The sequence below is a fragment of the Patiria miniata genome, unplaced genomic scaffold (assembly GCF_015706575.1).
Source record: "Patiria miniata isolate m_02_andy unplaced genomic scaffold, ASM1570657v1 HiC_scaffold_17, whole genome shotgun sequence".
In the NCBI taxonomy this organism is placed as follows: Eukaryota; Metazoa; Echinodermata; class Asteroidea; order Valvatida; family Asterinidae; genus Patiria; species Patiria miniata.
Window position 1 is genome coordinate 9024631 of NW_024037055.1, and position 22169 is coordinate 9046799.

General features: G+C 39.1%; 1 protein-coding gene across 1 annotated transcript in view; it reads left to right on the top strand.

The window, feature by feature from the left end:
• The first annotated feature begins 1381 nt into the window (after positions 1–1381).
• LOC119724015 overlaps positions 1382–22169 on the top strand; it is a 66014-nt gene continuing 45226 nt past the window's right edge. The window contains exons 1-12 of the mRNA XM_038194936.1: positions 1382–1400; positions 2376–2529; positions 3180–3244; positions 3450–3545; positions 9577–9714; positions 10828–10935; positions 12764–13021; positions 13826–13982; positions 14430–14637; positions 15719–15899; positions 16813–17109; positions 17644–18010. Coding sequence (XP_038050864.1) covers positions 1382–1400; positions 2376–2529; positions 3180–3244; positions 3450–3545; positions 9577–9714; positions 10828–10935; positions 12764–13021; positions 13826–13982; positions 14430–14637; positions 15719–15899; positions 16813–17109; positions 17644–18010 — 2048 coding nt within the window. The remainder of the gene's footprint in view (positions 1401–2375; positions 2530–3179; positions 3245–3449; positions 3546–9576; positions 9715–10827; positions 10936–12763; positions 13022–13825; positions 13983–14429; positions 14638–15718; positions 15900–16812; positions 17110–17643; positions 18011–22169) is intronic.

Here is a 22169-nt window from a genome sequence, read left to right on the forward strand (position 1 = left end):
ATGGTGTTCCGGGCCATTCGATGTTAAGGGTAGGTTGGCTTCGCGGTTAACGTTCCTGACAAGGAACGAGCAGACTTGGATCTTAACCAAAAATTGGCATGGAGGTAATTGCATTCATAGTATAAGTGCTGAGGTTTTGCTTCTATGGCTTCGAACGGAATCTTTTGAGATGTAACACAAAGATCGTCTGCGTAGATGAAACGTTCAGTGTCATGACCTATTGGATTGTGATTTGTTTTGTGTAGACGTTATACAACAACTGAGCTGACAGTGCCTTGAGGTAGGCCGTTTTCTTGCCGTCGCCAGCGTTTTTGTTTTGTTCTGAACATCAAAGAAGCATCTGTCCGTGAGAAAGGCAATGCAAGGTATTGGGTCAACTCCAAGATCTTTTCAGGAGGTGGCAGTGGTTTACAGTATCATTTGTGACCAAAATATCCACAAAAATAGCTCCACTTATTCGTCCTTTTAAAAACAATCCTCAGCATGCTGTGCCAGATTAGGAGTTGGCTTGTTGTTGACTTGTAATGTCGCAATCCAGGTTGCTGAGGGATAAGGGATGTTTCAGCAATGGGGACAAGCCTGTTTAGGATTAGGCACTCGAACATGAACATGGGTTCCTGTCTGGACCATGTTACCTGTGGCCTCCAAAGCCTGCAGTGAACTAGTTCATGTGTCTTCAAGAATGAAAGTGTATGCGGTGCAAGACGTGCATGCAGCACTTGCTAAGTCAATAAACTCTGCGGTTTCAACTGTGAGAATTAGGGCGAGCACTTTTAAACTGTAAACTTTGGTTAGTGATGACATTTTTGGCACATAATGTTGTTTTATTTATACCTCATGCACGGTATTTTCGGTGACTGCAGTTTATATCAACGGTATTTTGTTAGAGATTTTGTCTTCAGTTTGACTATTTTGTGTGTATAAGTAAAATCATCTCGGTCTCTTCTAAATAAAAGAGTTGTATTTCCTGACCCTGAAAATATATGTTTTGACACTTAGACTGTTCTTCGATATTGGGTGAGATTTCAGTAAATTCAATTATCTGGCGGCCATGTTTAAAATCAAAGATGGCCAGAACAGTGTACAAACTGACCATTTGACACTGTCATAAATGGTATAGTTGCATTCCTTGACCCCGAAAATGTGAACTCCAGAATTTTAATCCCAAGTGGCTTAGAAGAACAGATATTGGTAGATATAGGTTTTCAATGGCGGCCACCCTTAAAACCCAAGATGGCCAACGCAATGTATCTGGACAAACCAACCATTTACCACTAACCCGAATGGTTCAGTTGCGTTCCTAGACCCTGAAAATATATGTTTAGACACTAAGATTTCAATCCTAAGTGGCTTAAATATGCAATACATTTTGTTTTCAATCATGGCGGCCATCTTCAAAAGTAAGATAGTCACGATACTGTTTCTGGACAAACAAACTATTTGACACTATCACAAATGGTACAGTTGCATATCTTGACCCTAAAAATGTATGTTTTGACACCAAAACTGTAATCCTAGGTGGCTTAGAAGATTAGATATTGGTAAATATAAGTTTTCGATAAAAAATGAAAGCTAAGGCATTGAGGAGCAGATATGGAAAGTTTGGCGCTTTTGTCAGGAATGTCCACATCCATTCCAAAAGCTGGCCTAAGCTGCCTGACTATTATAAAGTGATAACGGCGGTACTCTAGGGATAGCTCCCAGGGTGACCGTTTTAGCCGAATTTCGGCAACATTTGACAGGATTTTTCGAAAAAAAAAACGACTTTACAGAAAACTTTGCAGAAGGATTTTTTAGCAGATTTTTAGCAGAATTCGGTAATATTTTTTTCGTGAAAGGGAATTTTATAATTTTTGTTTTGAAATTGTATTACATCGGCATGTGACTATGAGTGTCTATGATGTATTTCTTGTAATAATAGGTGATTTTGCAGATTTGTGTTAAATCTAGCAGATTTTTGAAGTACATCTAGCAGAATTTGTCACCTTACGGTCACCCTAGTCCCCCAGCAAGCAACAGAGTCAACCATTTGTATACAAAGTATTACATTTAACCCATCCGGGCGCCTGGCCAAACCCATTGATCTCTATAAAAGACCCTTCCTGCGTTTCTGAAAAATAGAACCCAAGTTAAGCAGTTTATTTATAGAGTCTATTTAAGAAGACCTTAAAGTCAGAGCTAGCCAGAATCCAACCCACACATTTCGGTTTTACCTGCTGCGTGTTGGTTGCGGATTGCGGATTGCGGTCTGCGGATTGTGGATTGCGAATCGCGGATTGTGAATTGCGGATTATAGATTCATTATTTAATAATAATTTTTTAAATTTCATGGAATCCAATTTTTGTTTAATCAGTTCGCCCTTGTTTGCTCACAGCAACTATTGTCCTGTATAAGTTGAATTTAGTGATTATTCTCACGTACCCTATCAGTATCGGAGTCTTTTTGGGCTCTTTGGGACTAGGGGTGGAAGGGGACGGAGAGGTGGCGGCTCATTTTGTGGTCCGTCGTAATTTCCATATGCATCTGTCGTAATGTTCATACTTTGGAAGGAATGGAGGTTGAAACGTAGTCTGACAGAAGACGTCAGAAGGCCTGTGAGGCGACAGCCACGATACGCTTTTGCTCATTTGCACCCGTTTTTGGTCAAAAGCAACTATGGGAATCCTTTGTGACATTATACTCAACTTCATCTCATAGATGAGAAAGTACTATTTTTAATGTAAAACTCATGTTATATTATGAAACTACTGCTGCAATGACTACCTTTACGTTGAAGAAAATCGCTACAGACCCGGTTGTTAGAAACTAGAATTACAAATAGTTAATAATTCAAAGAGGGCGGCTCAAAGATACACATAATCATTCTATACAGGAAAAAACAAACAAACAAACACCCCAACAAACAAACAAACAAACAAACAAACAAACGAACTTGCTGACGGATGTAGCCAGAATTTGTACAATATCGTACTTTTCAGTTGTAATTGTAACCGCGTCAAACGATCCATATTTAACTAAACTATTCGGAAACAACTTAAGAATTTCAGGCTTATAATTATGTTGCCCTATGTCCGATCTGTTGGGAAATTTGGACAGCTATCAACAAAGGTATCCAGGACAACACACAGGGCCACTGGCAGGTAAAACATATATATTTTATTTGTTTTTGTTTAAACAGGTACATAAGCTGTTACAGGTGTTGTGAAGGATGGACTGGGCATAAATCAGATCGCTGCCCAACCCGTAAGTTGAACCCTTTTTTAGAATATTAACTTCAAATCCAAATACAAATGTAGGAAAAATAAAATCAACGAAACGTACCGTTGAGGTATAAGTAAAATTGTGTCTTAAGAGAAATATTTTTAAATCTTCAAACTGATTTTGCATCGGTGCTTTTCCTTTGTATTGGGTGTTTCTAATCTTTTCCCCTTTATTGAATGGTCGCTAGCCATTTGTTCTTACGGATGTCCCAATGGAGGTCAGTGTACCTCTCCTGACTACTGCAGCTACTGCAACCGAGGCTTCTACTCTCCGCGATGTTATCGTAAGTAAAGACACATGTTAGTAGCACCGCAAATGATATAGCTTTAACCCTCCCAAATCTACAACAGGGATACGTGTGGTCTCAGAAAGTCAAGAGGACAAAATCCTACCAGGAACACCTTTTTCACAGCCCCAGTGTTGGAGACAGGCCCAAACTTGTCAGGCCCTACTCTGAGTTTTCGGACTATCGAGCAGACCTTGAACCTTTACTTAAACACCGTCGGACTAACAAATCTTCGGACTAACGAGCCTTCGGACTTTACTGAACCTTTGGACTATATTGAATCTTCAGACTATATTGAAACTTCGGACTAACGAACCATCGGACTAATGAGCCCCAGGCGTGGTTGTAAGGGGGAGGGGGGGGGGGCCCTAGGGGGCTGTCCCCCTCTCCCCTAGGAGAAACAAACCGGTCTGCATTTCAGCATGCCTGCACGCAAACATTTCTGGATCCACCCCTGCTAGTCCCCCTAAAATATTGGCTCTGGATCTGCGCCTGAATGAAACTTTGGACTACCAGATCTTCGGACTACCGAGCGGTAACCCACCAACATACGTATTTAATGGGAACTACAGTCCTGTACGCCGAGTCATCACGAATGCCTTTTTAGCTGTTTCGGTAACACACCGAAACAGCTCTTGTTTTCGTTAAGATTTTTTTTTCTTTTTCTTTTTTTTTTTTTTTTGGCTTTTTCGCCATCAGCGAAAAAGCCTTTGTTTTTGTTCTGATTTTTTTTTTTCTTACTTCTTCTTCTTGTTCTTCTATCCCAAATCCCATTGACTTTGCACATGTTTCATTCTGGACCCCACTTTTGACCCTGAACAAACTTCAATCTTAATGAAACTTGGCACAGAGTCAGAACCCACAGTGAACTCGTGCATGGAAAAGTGACGTCATCATGACGTCATCATGGGCCACGTGACGTCATCTGAAATGTGCAAACTCTAGGACCATATATCTAAAGAACTATAAGTCGGATTGGGTTGAAACTCGGTATGTTGGTAGACCGGGATGTGTTATAGATAAAAATTGAGGTGACGTCATCATGACGTCATCGTGTGATTTTATATCGATTTTTGACGTTTTGGACCTTGAAGCCATATCTCACGAATGCAATATTCTAAATTCAAAATTCTTTTTGTATTAGGTTTGTTAAGCAATAGGTATATGCACAAAATTTTGAAAAATGTGTGACGTCATGATGACGTCATCAAAAATGCGATTTTGTAAAACACATATAAGGGAATGTCCGATCTTACTGAAACTTGGTGGGTGGGTAGATAATTGTACCAGTGCACAAAATATGAAATGACGTAACGATGACGTCATCGACAGTTTTTTAACGATTTTTTTAATATTTACTATTTTATTCTGATTACGAAATTTAACACTTTTATTCATCCAAGTCGCTTCAAACTTGGTACAGGCTAAATCCACAAAAGAATAATGAGCACCGCCAAGTATTGATATAATGACGTCATCATGGGTCACGTGACGTCATCTTATAGTTCATAATTCAAAGCCCAATATCTACAGCACAGTAAGTCTGATTGGATTGAAACTCGGTATGTAGGTAGACCGGGATGTGTTATAGGTAGAAATTGAAATGACGTCATAATGACGTCATCATACGATTTTATATGATTTTATGAGTTGTTGGACCCTTTAAGCCATATCACACGAACGCGACATGCAAAATTCAAAATAAATTCTTTTTGTATTTGGTTTGACAGGGAATACGTATATACACGAAATTATGAAAAGAATGTGACGTCATCCTGACGTCATCAAAAATGTGATAGTTGAAAACACATATAAACATAACATCAACATCACTGAACAATCACCATCAACTAATCAACAATAACAAATCAAAAATCAAAATCAACAGTCAAAATCAACAATCAACACCAAAAGCATCAGCTATCAACTATCAATAATCATCAAACCGACATCAACATCAACAATCAACAATCAACAATAAAAATCAACAATTAACAATTAACATCAACAATCATCAACAATCAACATCAATAACCAACATCAACAATCAACATCAAGAAACATCATCAACAATCGACATAAATAATCAACATCAACAATCAACTTCAACAATCATCAACAACATCAACATCAAAGATCAATATCAAAAATTAACATCAACATTCAACAACAACATCATCAACATCAACAATTAACATCAACATCAACAATCTGCATCAACTAATCATCAATCAACATCAACATCAACATTAACAATCAACAATCAACAATTAACAATTAACATCAACATTCATCAACAATCAACATCAATAACCAACATAAACAATCATCATCAGAAACATCATCAACAATCGACATCAATAATCAACATCAACAATCAACGTTAACAATCAACATCAACAATCAACAATCAACATCAACATCAACAATCAACAATCAACAATCAACAATCAACAACAACAATCAACAATGCGAAAAAGCCTTATGTTCTGTTGATTGAACAGACATAAACCTCTAGTTTTCTTTTTTTTTTCTCCTTGTTCAGACTTTTTCTCCATAGGTTTAACACACGTTTCTTCTACCAGTCCACTTTGCCACTTTTTAAAATCCGATTGATTTCAGACTTGGTACATACTTAGACCACCACCCACAGATGGTCGTAGAAGAAATTTGTGATCGTGACGTCATCAGGTGTCAGGTTACGTCACATTAAAGATGCATTTCTCCCCATATGTTTTGTACACGTTTTAAAACACTCCAGTTTGTCATCTTCGTAAATCCGATCGACTTTTAACTTAATTCATACATAGACCACCACCCAGAGATGGACCTAGAAGAAATTCGTGATCGTGACGTCATCAAGTGTCAGGTTACGTCACATTAAAGATGCATTTTTCCCCATAGGGTTTGTACATGTTTTTAAACACTCCATTTCGGCACTTTCGTAAATCCGATCAACCTTACACTTGGTACACACTTAGGCCATCACCCACAAGTGGTCCTTGAAGAAATTCGTGATCGTGACGTCATCAGGTGTCACGTTACTTTACATTAAAGATGCACATTTTCCCCATAGGTTTTGTACACGTTTTAAAACGCTCCACTTTGTCACTTTCGTAAATGTGATCGACTATATACTTGGTACACACTTAGACCACTACCCATAGATGGTCCTAGAACAAATTCGTCATCGTGGCGTCATGAGGTGTCAGGTTACATCACATTAAAGATGCATTGTTTCCCTATTGGTTTTGTATACGTTTTTCTTTAAAGAAACTTCGGAAGTACAAGTCTGATTGGGTTAAAACTTGGTATGCATATTCACATGGAGGTGTTATAGATGGAAATTAAAGTGACATTATCATCAAATGCCATGTGAAGTCCCTTAAAGGGGCATTTTATTCTTTTATAGGTCTATATCTACAGGACTAAAATGTTCGATTTGGTTGTAACTTGACATGTACATATTATAATATGCTAAATGACATTTATAGTGACGTCACTGATTGTTTATCCCGTGCTCAGAGTATTTCAAATATCCGAAACAGCTTGTGTTTGTCCACAAACACATCTCTAGTTACACTTGTTTATTAATTAATCTCATTCTATAACTTCTCAACCCTTAGGGTGGAAATATTTCAGCAGATAATTAACAAGGCCCATTCAAAAGTAGCTGCAATCACAGTGGCCTATCAGCTGTGACGGGTTTCAATGTAATTTCAACGTTCATGTCAGCAGAAGCGCGGTAAAGAATAACTAGACGGACGTTGTGTTTGTAGGTAAACAAACACCGAGCTGTTTCGGTGTTTTTTTTCTGTCTTCGAATGAAAAAGATTGACGTGGCCATCGGCGGCTATCGAACCCAGAACCTTTGTGTGGGGATTCCAAGTTTTTGCCGTGTGTGCCAAGTGTGTGAAGTCGATTTATGTCAGACGTTCTAAAGCCACGTGGTTCAATGTGTGCGCAGTCCTCTTTTCTTTGCGTTCGGGAACGGGTGCGCGTGCAAAGCGTAGTTGGGTGATTCCATAAATTTAGGGTCCAATTTTGGTGTCCGAGTTACATCTGACTTGTGTAAGATTTTGTAATTCAGGACACATGTCTCTGATTCTAAGAGTGATTATGTAAAGCAAACTACCTGGTAAACAAATGAAAAATAGTGTGAAGTCATTTTTATTGACACTTGAATGGCAAACAAGGATGATTTTTTTTCCCACATGGTAGGCAATGGGCATGGTTGTGCAATGGGGGGGGTGGGTTCTCTGTGAATATTGTATGCTTTACATGTAGTTAACTAAGCACCTCTGATTTTTTATAAAACGTTATCAGCCTACATGTATATGACTGCCCAAATCATCACTTGGTATCCAGTTTTGCCTTTCTCTGATTATATCCTTTTATCCCAGCCCCTAGCATTCGTCACATGACTGTCTCCTTTTAACTGCACACATTGATTCCTCAGATTGTATGTAATTTTGCCCCTCGAAATATAATCCTGACAATCTCGAACGTTTCATTATAGGTAGATTATTAAAACACTAGGGCAGCAAACAACTTTAACAGTGCCACAGTTGTGTGCGAGGTCTGACAAGAATACAACCAAAATCAAAGCGAAAAAAGGGTAAAGAATCTGAACATTTCACAACATCATTATCAAATTTCTTAATTTTTTTGTACATCTTACATCCTGGTATACAATGTAGGCCTACTTACATGTTCATCGCAGGTCAAAACCCAATCCGACGTATAGTTCAGACATTATTGGCCTCAGAAAAAAAATGTCCCTTTAATGTGACATCACTTCCAACGAGTTGACATTATGATGTCAGTTGAATTCTAATCTATACCACACCCTTATTTCGGTACATATCAAGTAACAACCAAATCAGATGGAAATCCACCATTTTAACGACACATCACGCGACATGTAATCAAATCACGGATATATCGCAGAAAAAAGGCACCACCATAATTGGACCTATTGTTCTATAGCTATACGTCTCAGACATACCCCCTTTAATGTGACCTCAGATGATATGTAACGATGTCATGACGTCATCTTGACCTATATTCTGGTATACAGTGTACAGTATAACTAATCCAAGTTTGTGTGAATACAAAGTTTCAACCAAATCGTAAGCATACATCTGGAGCCATGGGGATGGAAATGATGCAAAGTCAGGGTGCCCTCACATGACAGCAAATAAAGTCACTATGATTTCACCTATATTATCAAATATAACAGATCCCAATATCAACCCTATGAAGAAAAGAACGTGTACAAACCCTATGGAGAAAAGAACGTGTACAAACCCTATGGAGAAAAGAACGTGTACAAAACCTATGGACAAAAAAAAATCCCCTTTAATGTTACGTAACTTGACACCTGATGACATCATGATGACAATTTTCTTCTAGGACCCTCTCTGGATGATTGTCTAAGTATGTACCAAGTCTGAAGTCGATCAGATTTACAAAGGTGCCAAAGTGGCATGGTAGAAGGAAAATGTGTACAAACCCTATGGGCGAATTGACTGAAAAAGAAAAAAAAAAAAAATCTTAACGAAAACAAGAGCTGTTTCGGTGGGTCACCGAAACAGCTAATTATGCAACGCGTGGGCAGGTGCACGTGCAGAGATATCCGATTCCGAGAACTTATTTGTCCAAAAACCAAACGCAAATGGCCCTCTAGACAGTCACGCGGCCTGAACAGCCTCCGCACAAATCGGTTCATGGCTTCGCCTGTTGTGCTTTGAATTTAACAGGTTATGGCTACATTGCAAAAGGCAACAAGGTTTCGGGAAATTATGGTCATTGAAATCTGTGTGACAAAAAGGATTCTTTTGCAGATTAACAAATCCCGTGTCTCATTGTTTGGAACACTTCAAGAATGGAATTTGAGTGATTTTTTTTTATAATAAGCCTTTAAATAGCTCTTACCTTCTCGAGGGATTCCCTTTTAAATTGCATCTTTATTTTGGTACCTTTTGGGGACTTTTGTTGATACAGTCTGGATGAATTTTGTTTGAAGGGTGCACGGCCATCGCACATTGTCGTGAGGTGTACTGCAGCACTTACTCGGACCAGAGATGCGATAGATGTGATGGTGATTACGGCTCGTCTCTAGGTTCGGCGTATAAGAAGTCTTTCTCCATGACCCGGTGCATTAGTAAGTTTGCAGCTTGTTAATTAATTCAACTTTATTCCTCCATTCTTCCAAAAGATTTTTTTCTTCAATATATTTCTCATGGAGGAGACAATTATTAAATGAACACGTTTAGGGAATGAGTTTGAACATGAATGGTAGGAACAAGCCGCTTAATTCGCTGAGAAACCCCCCAAAAAGGGCAAAGATCAAGCACAAGAATATTCAATACAAAATAGACTGTTAAACGGGTCAAAAGATGTTACAGATTAAATCAACAAACCATGCAAAATTTACTGTTTCACCTGATGCACACAAAAATCGGCATCGGCCAATCAAAGGCCCAGTTTACAAAATTGCAAGACAAAAATCCATCATTATGTACTTGATTGCATTACATAAAACGTCAGCATTTTAACTGCGAAAAAGCGCACTGCGGGCCGGCAAGTGCCGTATTTGAATAAATAGAGACCGAAATTAGATAAACACCACATTCTCAGTGACAGATCGAAAGGAAGACAGACTGAACGAAATATTTATCCATCTTCAATCATTCACCTTTAATACTGTGCAAATGGGTGCAATATGAGAAAATAATTCACGAAGAAAATGTGGAGCGACTAAACTGCCTGTGATTACGTTTGAATTATATACCTGAAGAATCAGGGATACTGGGGACAAAAACAAATATTTTCGCTACTAAGACAATGCATCAATGTAGGACACACCCTTATACCAAAACCAGGAGTTAAATTGCTGTATACTCCCCAGGGAGCTGAGATGGTATTTGAAATGTTTCAGTGGCCCAATGAGCAGGGTATAATAACAATGATGAAGCGTTTTGAAACTGTATAGCTATAGCGCAATGTAAGCACCACATATGTAGTATTACTATTATTATTATTCATGCATGAGAACAACAATGGCTTAGGTTTCAGGAGATCTGAATGTACAGGCGCATAGTTGCTAAAAGCGTCCCTGAAGAAACTGACAAGATGTCATTTTTTTCGGTTGGAGCTTCAGTCGCACAGCCTCTTCCTAGTCTAGGAGAAGTTCTGGTCCTCCTTGTAGATGGGTCAGCTTAAAAAGTTCTAGAGATTTGATGAGTTTCCTTATTGAAAACGTTACTTTTGACAGAGCAATGTTCATGGAGGAGTGACAGCAATGCCTGCTACCCGGGGTCCTGCAGAGATTATGCCCAGTGCACCTGCAGCAGTGGATTCTGGGGAACTGATTGTAGAAGAAGTAAGTGATGACTCAGTAGAGATTTCTAGATAATTTCTAGTAGATAAATCGTAATCTTTGTCGATTGTTCTTCACACTGATTCACTCCAAAAACACTCATTTCGTTACTTTCCTATGTTTTTTTTAAATATTTTTTTTTTCAGAATGAAATCTTTTTAAAAACTTATTGCATGTTTTTCATTGCAAAAGTTGTAATTTTTTAAGGTCATGTGAATAACCATTCCCAATGGGCAAAAACATGTGAAGAAAGACAAATTAGACTAAAGGAAAGACCCGGATATTCTTTGGAGATGATGTCGGCAAACCGTATAAAAAAAGCATTCAAACTGAACATTTCGACATGACTTTCCTCTGCCTAATTAAAAAAAAATACACTGTTAAAAAAATATGTTGTTTTACATTGGCTTACAGCAAAAATCTCTGTGAAAATCATCGAAAAGCTCAAAGAATTTGTTGTTATTGCTTATATACAGTGAATATTAAGTTTCCTCGAAACTGTTTGTAATTGTACAGCCTCCATGTTAAGAAACAAAGGTTAACTGATGAAAACTGGCTCGTGCTGGATTTTTTTGTTTGTTTTAATCGATGCTGCATATTATTTGAAAACCCTACATTCAAACGATCAAAAACATTAATTGAACCTGTCATGATTTTTTAGGGCAAACCCTAATTCAATTTACTTCACCCCGACGCAAAAATTCGTGGGCTCGAGTCCCACCCGAGTGATTTGTTTCCAACTTTCACTCGGGAGGCAACACACTGAGTACACAGTGTTTATACGTCGGTGAAGGGCAAAACCTAATTTGATTTACACACCCCGACGCAAAACTTCCATCTTATGAATAGTTAATGCGATAACCGCTGCTTTGTACACCATATTCGAACCAGCTAACCGATCCCGTTAGCTCGGTGGTCAAGTGGTAAGACTTCTGCACTAGAAAGCAAGAGGTCGTGGGTTCGAAACCCGCGCGAGTTATTTTTTTAACTTCCACTCGGGCGGTAACACAACGTGTATACGTCGGTGAAGGGCAAAGCCGAATTTGATTTACATCACCCCGACGCAAAAAAATCATCTTATGAATAAAATGTTGTTCTTAAAAAAGGCAACTATCAGACCTGACCTGCGTGTGATCGGAAGTATGTACGTCCAAGTACATACCGAACAGCACAGACAATTTCAAAGCAGGGCTTGTCAAAATTAAGTTCCTAACTCAAGTGTTGTCCCTGCCTTAGTTCAGGATTTGCTCTTTCAGGAACAAGCCCAATTTCCGAAAGATTTGGATAATGCTTTGAAATTGTGTGTGTTGCGCGCGCTTTAAGCTAGTATGTGTGAACGTACATGTTGTCCAGCATGTTTTGCCCGCTGTATGTCAAGGCTACATGGTTCATTGTTTTGTCTGGATTAAGATGCTGTTTGACCGTCACTTTGTTTGATACAGGCATTACATTTTCCTTTTTTCCCCTGTTTTTATACAGCACTCTTAATCCACCATTATGGTTGAAAGAGACAAATATATTATGTACTGGCACACTGCATGTCATGTTCTCTAACAGCAGAAACATAGAAACAACTGTTCGCCAACAGAGCACATGTACTGTACAGTTTACAACAGTTCTGTAAATTCTCAAAAAGGTGTTGTTGCGCCCTCTACTGGCAACAAAGAAACCACTGTACAGTAACATGGCCATTGTAATACAAATTGACATAAGATCTCTGTGAAATAACAGCGATTTTTTTTTTATATTAACAGTGTATATAGCAGTATTGCCAGAACGTTTAACATAAACCTATACCATGACTTAGTTTGTGAGTATTACATAAATACAGTGAGCAGCAGTGAAGCACCAGTGATATCAGAGCACCGAGCCACCCTGATATCTGGAACAACCACGCTGGAATCCCCTTCGGTTCAGGACAGTACAGACACCGTCTTCACCAACGTAGCAAACTTCACAAACCTAACAATCACGTGGGTTAGCTCCTACCAGCCCTCTGGACTACCAAGCCTTAGTAGTGGTGGACATCCATACATCCAAAGTGTCCGGATGGGTGTTGTGGATGCAGGGGTGACAGCTGTTGTGAATCGTAAGTAAATTCACAAAAACGTATGCGCTTTTAATTGATTATCACAGTGTTTTATTAATATCATAGATAGGCTGAAAACTCTACACAATTGTGTCCCCCCCCCCACACACACACAAAGAGGAAAACATCAACCACTCACGAATTTAAGAGACACTTTTATTCCGCATAGCTAGGTACGTAATATTTTACGTTCATCCATTAACAGACCCATTACTTCAAAATTGAAACCGGGGTTCGGAAAATGGCCTTGCTCCCATCACCCAAGTTAATCGAACGACCATGTAATAAGGAACACCTCGGCGTTTCATGCCCATGAGTAGCCATTGTGCCCACACACGGCAAATGGGTCATTGTGCGTAATTGGCCCAGGCCCAGTTAGACTGCTATACAAGCCCACTCACGGCCAGCTGTTAATTATGTTTTTCCAGATGTGCGTAGAGGAAAGTCGGGAAGTTCGATGTATCCGCAAGCCAATTACCATTTCAAACTTAAAGTATCGATAAAATTATAGACCGTGCTAAGTAAAGCTTTACCATTTTTTTGTTTCGAGTTCTGCTATTCGAGTACGAGTACCTTGATGATCAAGTCCAATGTCGAGTACGAGTACTTTGCTGCCCGATTACGAATACCGTCTTTTCGAGTACGGGTTCTTTGACATTCGAGTACGAGTAGAGTACGAGTGCTCTAAAGAACAAAAAGAGAACTCAATTAGTACTCGAGTACGATACCGGGTACGAAATATTTGAATAAACCCTTCATAATCCGAACATTTGAATTTGCCGGTTTAATTCGTCTCTTTTCCAGGGGTTCGGGGAGTAACATATCAAGTAGGCACGTGGCAATGTAGTAGATCGACGAGTGGACAGTCCTTCAATCAAAACCAACCCGCAAACAGCCTGGTAACCTGTGCAAACACATTCACTATCGACAGTAATAGCTGGACGCCAGTTACCGGTGATGTGTAAGTCTATATAAAGCTATCCTAGCGATCGGATGCATGGACAAAATGCGGTAACAGTTAAACAGCTGCTTGTGGATGCTGTGTTTTTATGCACTGGGTATTCTTGATTTTGTTTCACTTAATTCCTATAATAAAATCACGGTTTTCTCAGTGGCACTTGTATTATGAGATCGGATGTCTAAAAATACTTTTCACAGTAAGACGATGGAAAAATGTGCATCTTCAAAGATTGCAAGAAACACATGGAAGGATATTTTCATAGAAGCACTCGGTATCAGGTCGGGCTGAGGATTCATTTTTCAACCTGTATGAAATTCTAACCCATGTCTTTGAAGTCAAATTATGCCAACCCGATGCCTATATATTCTTCTTCTTATTTTGTTTTTGTTTGGTGCAGTACTTAATGGTCCTTCAAATTTTCTTTCTAACACTGATATGGTACGGCAGACTGAGGGCTGATGTATCTTCAACCAGTGGCGGCTACATGAAACTTTACAACCGAGACAGCCATAGCCGGATCATCACCCGGTACTACAGCGGCAGCACAAGATACGGCAGCCCGTCTTTCACTTTTGACTTCGTTCAGCCGTACCACTGCGTGGGTGGCAGTGGCTGTAGGAACACAATGCTGGACACGGAGAATGTTATTTCTCAGGTGAAGTTTGGGGAATTTACGAAAACCTGGTAATGCAATGGCAAGGATATAACACTATGCATGGAAGAAATAATCCAAAGACTGACTTCCTCAGTCCTGGAAAAGGTGTTAGTGTTACATGACAACTGAACGGCCACCCTTTTCTCGCTGAGGCGGCATAAGAATGTACCACATTCCGAATCAACACTCATTACTATTTTAACATAGATCAGTAGTCTCAATTTATAGACTTCTAGTTGCACATGCCCACAAACCATAAATTGACTCATGATAATTGAAAGTTTGCATGCAGTCTGCAATATCTATGAACATGCCACGATAGCAGGCCACATGTATGTAGCTCGATATGTGACAGAGGGACCACCCCCTCTTTTGTGTTGGTCATTGCGTTACCAAACTGTCGGGAATTCTGTTGAGATATCTGGGTGATGTGTTAGGTAACAATAGTCTAGGGTGTGCATACGGTATAAGGAGATGGGGGTACCACTACGTTACATATTCTGCTTGTATAGCTGGCCAGGCTGGGAGAATTATGTCATGAACGGTCGACCTCCCCGTTTGCTTGTTCACACCGGGCTGGTAATCAGCACATTGCACAATACTTTCTTAAGAAAAAGCATTTGTCATGCTAATGCTTTTTAAAAAACTAAGGACACATCTCTTCCTTGTGTTTGTTTGTCGAAACAGTAAAAACTTAAATAAGATATAACAAGAACATAAACGTGGCTTTTATTTTCAAGCTTGAATTGTACAGACAAGTTGGGTACTATTTTGCTTTTTTTGTGTCCTCATTATACATTGGTGTCCTCCATAATTTGCCTTGGTGCCCTTTATCATTTGCCTTGGTGCAATTTCCCCATTCCTTTGTGCTTCTTGGTACAAGACAAACATTTGAGGAGGGCGGCAATAGAGGGCTCTGTAGTAGCTTCCGTGTTAATTTGAAAAAAAAAAAAGATTGACGCGCATGATTAAAATTGACGCGCGCTGACCAGAGACCGAGGTTTTTTTTTGCCTTATTGTGAATCAATTTACCTCGATATGATACAAAGGCATATTGTCACTATTATTTTTTTTCAAACAGGCAACAATGGCTGTAACCTGGGATGGCTGGTCAGACAGTGTGGCTGGCATCAAGGACTACCATCTGGAAGTGCGACAGTTGTCAGGTAGCCATGGCGATGAGATGACAGAAATCTTCGACAGCGACCCCATTTTCTCTGGGATAGCGAGCTCTGGTCAAAATGTCACCTTGACTGAAGTTGGTAAGTCCACGAGAAGCAACAATCATCTGCTGTTGTGCACTTGTTTTCTTTTTAAAAGTAATTGGCTATCGTCATATCTTAGCGATTGATGAAGACCTGGGGAACTTAAAACTGTTTGTTAGAAAACTCTAGTTTTAATTTCAAAAAAAGATCCTTTGAAACGTCTATTTTATAATGCCGCATGCAAGAAGCATACTAATACGCTGCTTGACTGAAATACAGTTATCTGCTAAGATTTTTTAAAACATTTTTTCCCCAATTTACATAGAAGAGCTAGAAACCCCTCACCTGGAATGTTGTCAGCCGTCTGGGTTCCAATGGGAGGGTATTAATGTGTGGAAATGGCGCATGGCAGTTCAAACAAATCCTGTAGCGTTGATTTCTGTACTGTAGACTCCAGACAGATTTCTGTACCGTAGACTCCTGACAAGACATCTTTAGCTCTCGACATTTCGGCCACTCTCTAAAAAATAACATATGTATCGTAAGAGTATGACCGCGTTACATCATTAGAGGTCCCTCCAAGACACCCTTTACTGTTAAGATTTCGTCTGGCTCGCTGTTTGTCCTTTTGTTTCCTTTTTGGTTATAGCCACGGGGAATGGATTCAAATCATCATCCCTCTTTCTCTGTGACACAGCTTTGTTCAAGTTTGTTTAGTACAGTTTTTGGTAGAACTTGCGGTAATAGCTAAAGGTAATTGGGTGTTTCAAATAATAGATTACTGATGTTGGGAATATCATAGAATAGTGATACTGAACGTACCCAAAACATGCAAAGGCCGTTCTTGTTAAACAGTAGGAGCAAGTCGTACTCCTTGATCTAAATTAAAGTAAAATTAAGCAATATCAATAGTATTTTCACTCGTGAGTAACCAACAAGAACATCTCCGCCTTTCTTGTCATCCCGACAGGCGTTTACTCTGTTGTCCTCGGTGTCTATGACAACGCGGGCAATGTCAAACATAGCAGACGCTTTGTGTTCTGTGACGACAATGACAGTGACGTTACGTTCACGCAGAGCAACGCGTCTGTGCGTGTACTCTCAGCCACGGAAGAAACCGACTATGTCTGGCTGACCCACCTGGATTCCCTCGCAGGGACGACATCTGTGCACCTTGATTGGACGAATCGTTTTATCAACGAATATCATCACAACCAAGGTTTACTTAAACCCATTAGGCCCTATGTCCCTGCAACTATTCATCCTGGTAAGTTTTACACATTCGACTGTGAACCACTTTCCATTCAAGGTCCGGTTAAGAAATAAAAAAAGAGAGCAGAGTTCACCTGTTTCTATCTAACAAGTTTTAGTTTAATTGAATATTTTTGACTTGAGAGAATGAATTAAATTGTGACTTTAAGCATTTTTATGGTAATGCAAATCAAATGAGAATTTGTGGCAATGTTTTATTATCACCAAAGTTTTATAATTTATTGTTTAGGGACAATTCCGTTAATTCAGTTTAATGAGCTGCTGTTGGATGAATGTAACACATCGCATCTGATGAACAGAAAACAGTTACAGACTAAACTTAACGACCTTGTACATTATGTAGTTGGACGTTCGCAGAGAAATGGATTTTACGGAATCAAAGTAAGGTGAAAATACTTCCTTTGACGAAAATAAATACTGCTGTTCCTTACCACTGCACGCTGTGAAAATTGTGGGCATTGACATTTTCATGTCAAACATTGATCACATCCTATGGTGACTTTTTGCTTTGCCTATATTTCCTGCCTAGATTATGATCAGAACTTTGGACTTCGTGGCCGTGCAGCCATCTCCAATGCCTTTGGCGTGACAGAATTCCGCGTGGTATATGACATTGACCACAGCGGTGGCAGGACCACTGTCAACGTAAGTGACGACAACTCAGACCACTGGAGCAGTGAAGGCTTAACTAAGCAAGCGACTTATGACGTGACCCTAGTAGACGGCGATTCCGTTCGGTTCTGGGTGGAGGCCAGAGACCTAGCTGGTCACTTTCTGAGGGACAGTGTGTTGGTTCACGCTGATTCATCCTCGCCTGTCATTGAAGACTTCTGGCTGGTACGGGACGGGGAGGTGAATCTAGCCGTTCATAATTCAGGGGATCTGCATGAAATGAGGTATGCATTCCGTTTGTTTCGGCTTTTGTTTCGCTGTTTCGGCAATTTGTAGAAAGCCCTTATTTTTGTCAAGACTTTTTTAGACTCTTGTCCATAGCATTTGTACACTTATTTTTGTTGCCAGCACTTTGGCCACGGAAGGCATCAATCTCATAAAGTCAATCAATCCGATCGCCTTTATACTTGGCATACACTTTGACCAGCATCTGGAAATATATTTGTGCCGAAATTGACGTCATCGTGAAGTCATCAGGTGTCCACTTACATTACATGAAAGGTGCATTTTTCAAAGCCCTATACCTACAATACCACTGGTGCGATTGTGTTGACACTTGGTGTTCGCATAATAGACAGGGGTGTGTTACAGATGAACGCCATTATGATGTCATCAGGTGTCATGCTGTATTATATAATGTTTATTATATGCATGTAGCCTACATCTGCTTAACCGCGGCCAAATGGGTTGGAAATTTGTATGCATATATACACATAGATAAATTGTAGGTGGACATTGATGTGCTGTTATGATGACGTCGTTAGGGGGTGAACTTACTTTACATTAAAGTTAAATATTTTGAAGCCTTATATTTGCAGAACTACATATACGACCGGTATTATACTTATTTTTCTCAGACAACACACAAAACCACACAGTGAGAGTTGATTTGACTTTTCTGGCATAGATTTTTAACTGTATTAAATGTCCGTAAATACGTTAACAAGCTATAACATACCAATAATTACCTATTTGCTAAAAGATATTTGCCTTAGAAACATTTAAAACAAGCTAAAAACGGGGCACGCTTGCCCCAAATACTTGCCATGCTTGGCATCACTGGGCCCGAAAACTTGGCACGCTTGCCAACCATTCAGTAGCCCCACCAGAACAAGTGGATGCTAGCCAAAGTGTTTTGTCACATGACTTAAGTATTTGTCACGTGACTTTAGTATTTATATGCTTATATTACTCAAGAAGTTATTTGTAGTTAAAGCACACCGATTTGGTCCACCGCTCGTAGATACGGTTGGCATGCCCCATCAGTACAAATGGGTGCTTGGCGTACTTTTTTACAAAGATTAAACACAACTTGTTAAATGTTTAACGTCCAAATTCAAAGGTTTTACTTAAGAACTATTCACCCAACTTGTTTATTTAGTTTGAATTGAGGCACTGCCCGTCGCTCCCAGCCAACTTCGCCAAACGCGCAACGCGCGCCCCATGGGACGACAGGCAGTACCCTCACACCCTTACCCCGAAGAGTAGAACCCCAAAAGAGAAAGACTGAACAAAACAAATACTAGCGCCAGGGTAATACTGGAGTTGTGTATAACTATTACCAACTGAGGATAGAGTGCGAACTGCTACCATTTCTTTCTTTTTTTTTAAAGAGTTAATGTTGCAAACATCATTAATGCTGTAACCTCATCGGCATGCTTGCCACAAATCTTTGGCACTCTTCCTAAACCACACAAGCTGCTTCTTTGAAATTTTTGAAAATTAAACACGCATAATAATAATACACATTACAAAGTTAGGTATTATAATCATACGCCACAACTTGATCATTGGATAACGTTGTCAAAAGAGGTAAAACTAATTACAAATGTTGATTAAATACTTTTATATATTTCTCAAACCAATCCTGATCGATATAGATTCAATTGATACAAAGGGGGAAATGTTAGTGGCTACCTTCTAAGCTGGCCTACAAAGTGGCACGAAATGTACTATTTTCCCGTGGGTAGATCTAATCTAAATCAGTAAGGGGAAATATCCCAACATATCAACCTCCTATTGTGAGTATCACTAACGTGAACTAAACAAATTAGCTGTTATTGCTCCTGAAAAAGGTGAAAAACCAGTACGAAACCCATCCTGGTGGAAAAGATCGAAAAAATTCCATTCCCGGCCCCCAAATAGGCGACCAAGTTTTCTTTGTAGTTTTTGGAGCAAAATTATCTGCAGGCATAAAGATTTCTCTTTTTTTTTTTTTTTTTTTAATTGTTTATGTTATCTTCCAAAAGTACAATTATTACTTAAATCCCCTTAAAACAATGAGTTTGTTGAAGAAGCCGTTATTAAATGTAAACAGTCAATGTGTAGCTATAGTTAGTCATTTAAACTGTTACCTGAAGATGAGTATTCGGTGTTCAATGTAAAATAAAATACAGTACAAAATAGCCAGGACTATGTACAACCTACAACCCAATACAATGACATCAAAAGCATGAATGCAATTTAGAAAATTCCAAGTTGTAATTTACTTAGCAATATTCATTTCATGTCAAGAAATGTTTTTAACCAGCTTGATCTGTTCCTTGTTGTTGAAGCCCAATTTTTTTTTTTGTTGAAAAATCATAACCAGCAGGAGGCTCAAGTACGGTGCATCAACGTTAAAATGAGAATGGGAAATATTATTACTCTTACAGGTAGGCCTACATATGAATAGTACAATTGGGCTGCTAAAGATCTGGGTCAAGCACGTAAACGCGCAACGTGTGGTTAAATGTATGTGTCTACGGATCATATAACTTAGCGTACACTTTATGTTGTATTATCCTCCTCAATGCCATCATGCTTTTAAATCGCGTCAACTTAATTGAAATCGATGTCCATAGAATTTAATAGGTCATGGTCAAGAAAGTGTGCCGCTTTTTCTGTTGATAGTTATTTTCCTGATATTCGCCTTTAGGCAACAGTTTATAATCTGGACGCCAAACTGGCCAAATTGCTGGACGATCAGTACCAACCGAACTTGACAAGATGTCCAACCTTGGAAGACCTCTATGTTGCAAATCTGAAGAGCATTCGATGGTATGAGTCCCGGTCCCAAACCAATTTGTAGCGTGTGCTATCCCCTGGCATCCTGCAACAGAAAATACTCAAAGCAGCAGCTATCCTTTGCAAACATATCTATCTTTTAAATGTATTCATTTATTTTTTGTTTATGTGTTCGTTAGGTTGTTTGTTTGTTGGGGTGTTGGGGTGTTTGTTTTATTTGTTTTGTCAGGGTGTTTGTTATCATTATTATCATTATTATTATATAATCTAAAGCATCCCACCAATGGGCGACAGGTTCTTTTTTTTCTTTTTTTATTTATTTATTTGGCAAGTCACATCTGGATTTTGGCAACATGCCATATGGGGGTGAAAAATTGGAGTCACCCTATTGTTAGAACGACCCTAAGGACAAGGAATGTTTGTGTTGCAAATTATCTAGCTCGAGAAAATCACCAAATTTCGTGAAGAAAAGATAAGAGGTAAACTTGGATTAGGTGATAGTTTAGGTTTGTGCACAAGTCTATGGTAAAGTCTCACTGTTATAGCATTAGTATAAATTATTACTATTTAATTATTAAAGTTTTTAGTATAGTATTTCATTATAATTTTAAATGTTAGTATAAATTCCTATGGCTTCACAAGTTTGCCCACGTGACAGAAAAGGATGTCAAGCTAAACAGGAGAGAAACTATACCTCGAATGAATAGGTCCCCCTTAATTGTGTGAAAAAGAATCTAGCATTTTGCTGCAATCATCATAGGTTGGGTTAATTACACATTGTCAAGCGGAGCCTACTGCGTTTTTGGACTCTTTGGCCAGGTTCCTTGGGTTAACAATTAACATGCCTTTTCAAAATAGGTTAAGAAAGTGCCCATCCAGTGATCTCAGATCTGCCAACCTGCTCCGAAAGCAGCTGCTCTGACAAACAGCGATCATGTCATGTTTGGCCAAAATCGCAAATTTATGTGGAAGTACTATCTTATCTTAGGAACTGTCAAGATTAATCATGCCAGTGGGGACACTGTCACTCCTCTTCTTCTTCTTCTTCTTTTTTGTTTTAAATTTGCATTAAAGTGCTTTCTTTACATTTAATTGTGTAGGCCCTACCATTAATATCATCATGATTATGTTTATAACTATGTAATTGGCATTACATGCACTGGCTAAAAACTGCTCAGGTTGCACCGCGGTGTTATTATAGGTCCCGGGCCCCTATTTATTGTATTAGGAACCAATGCCGAAAGATCGGCTCAAATTAGCTGCAGAACAATAACATTTGTCAGACTAGAAATGGTCTGAAAAATTAATTAATTGCCCAGGGCTGTTTTAGCTCTAGTATCTTATTGGATTTTGTTTTTTAATATTTGCGTGTTTGTT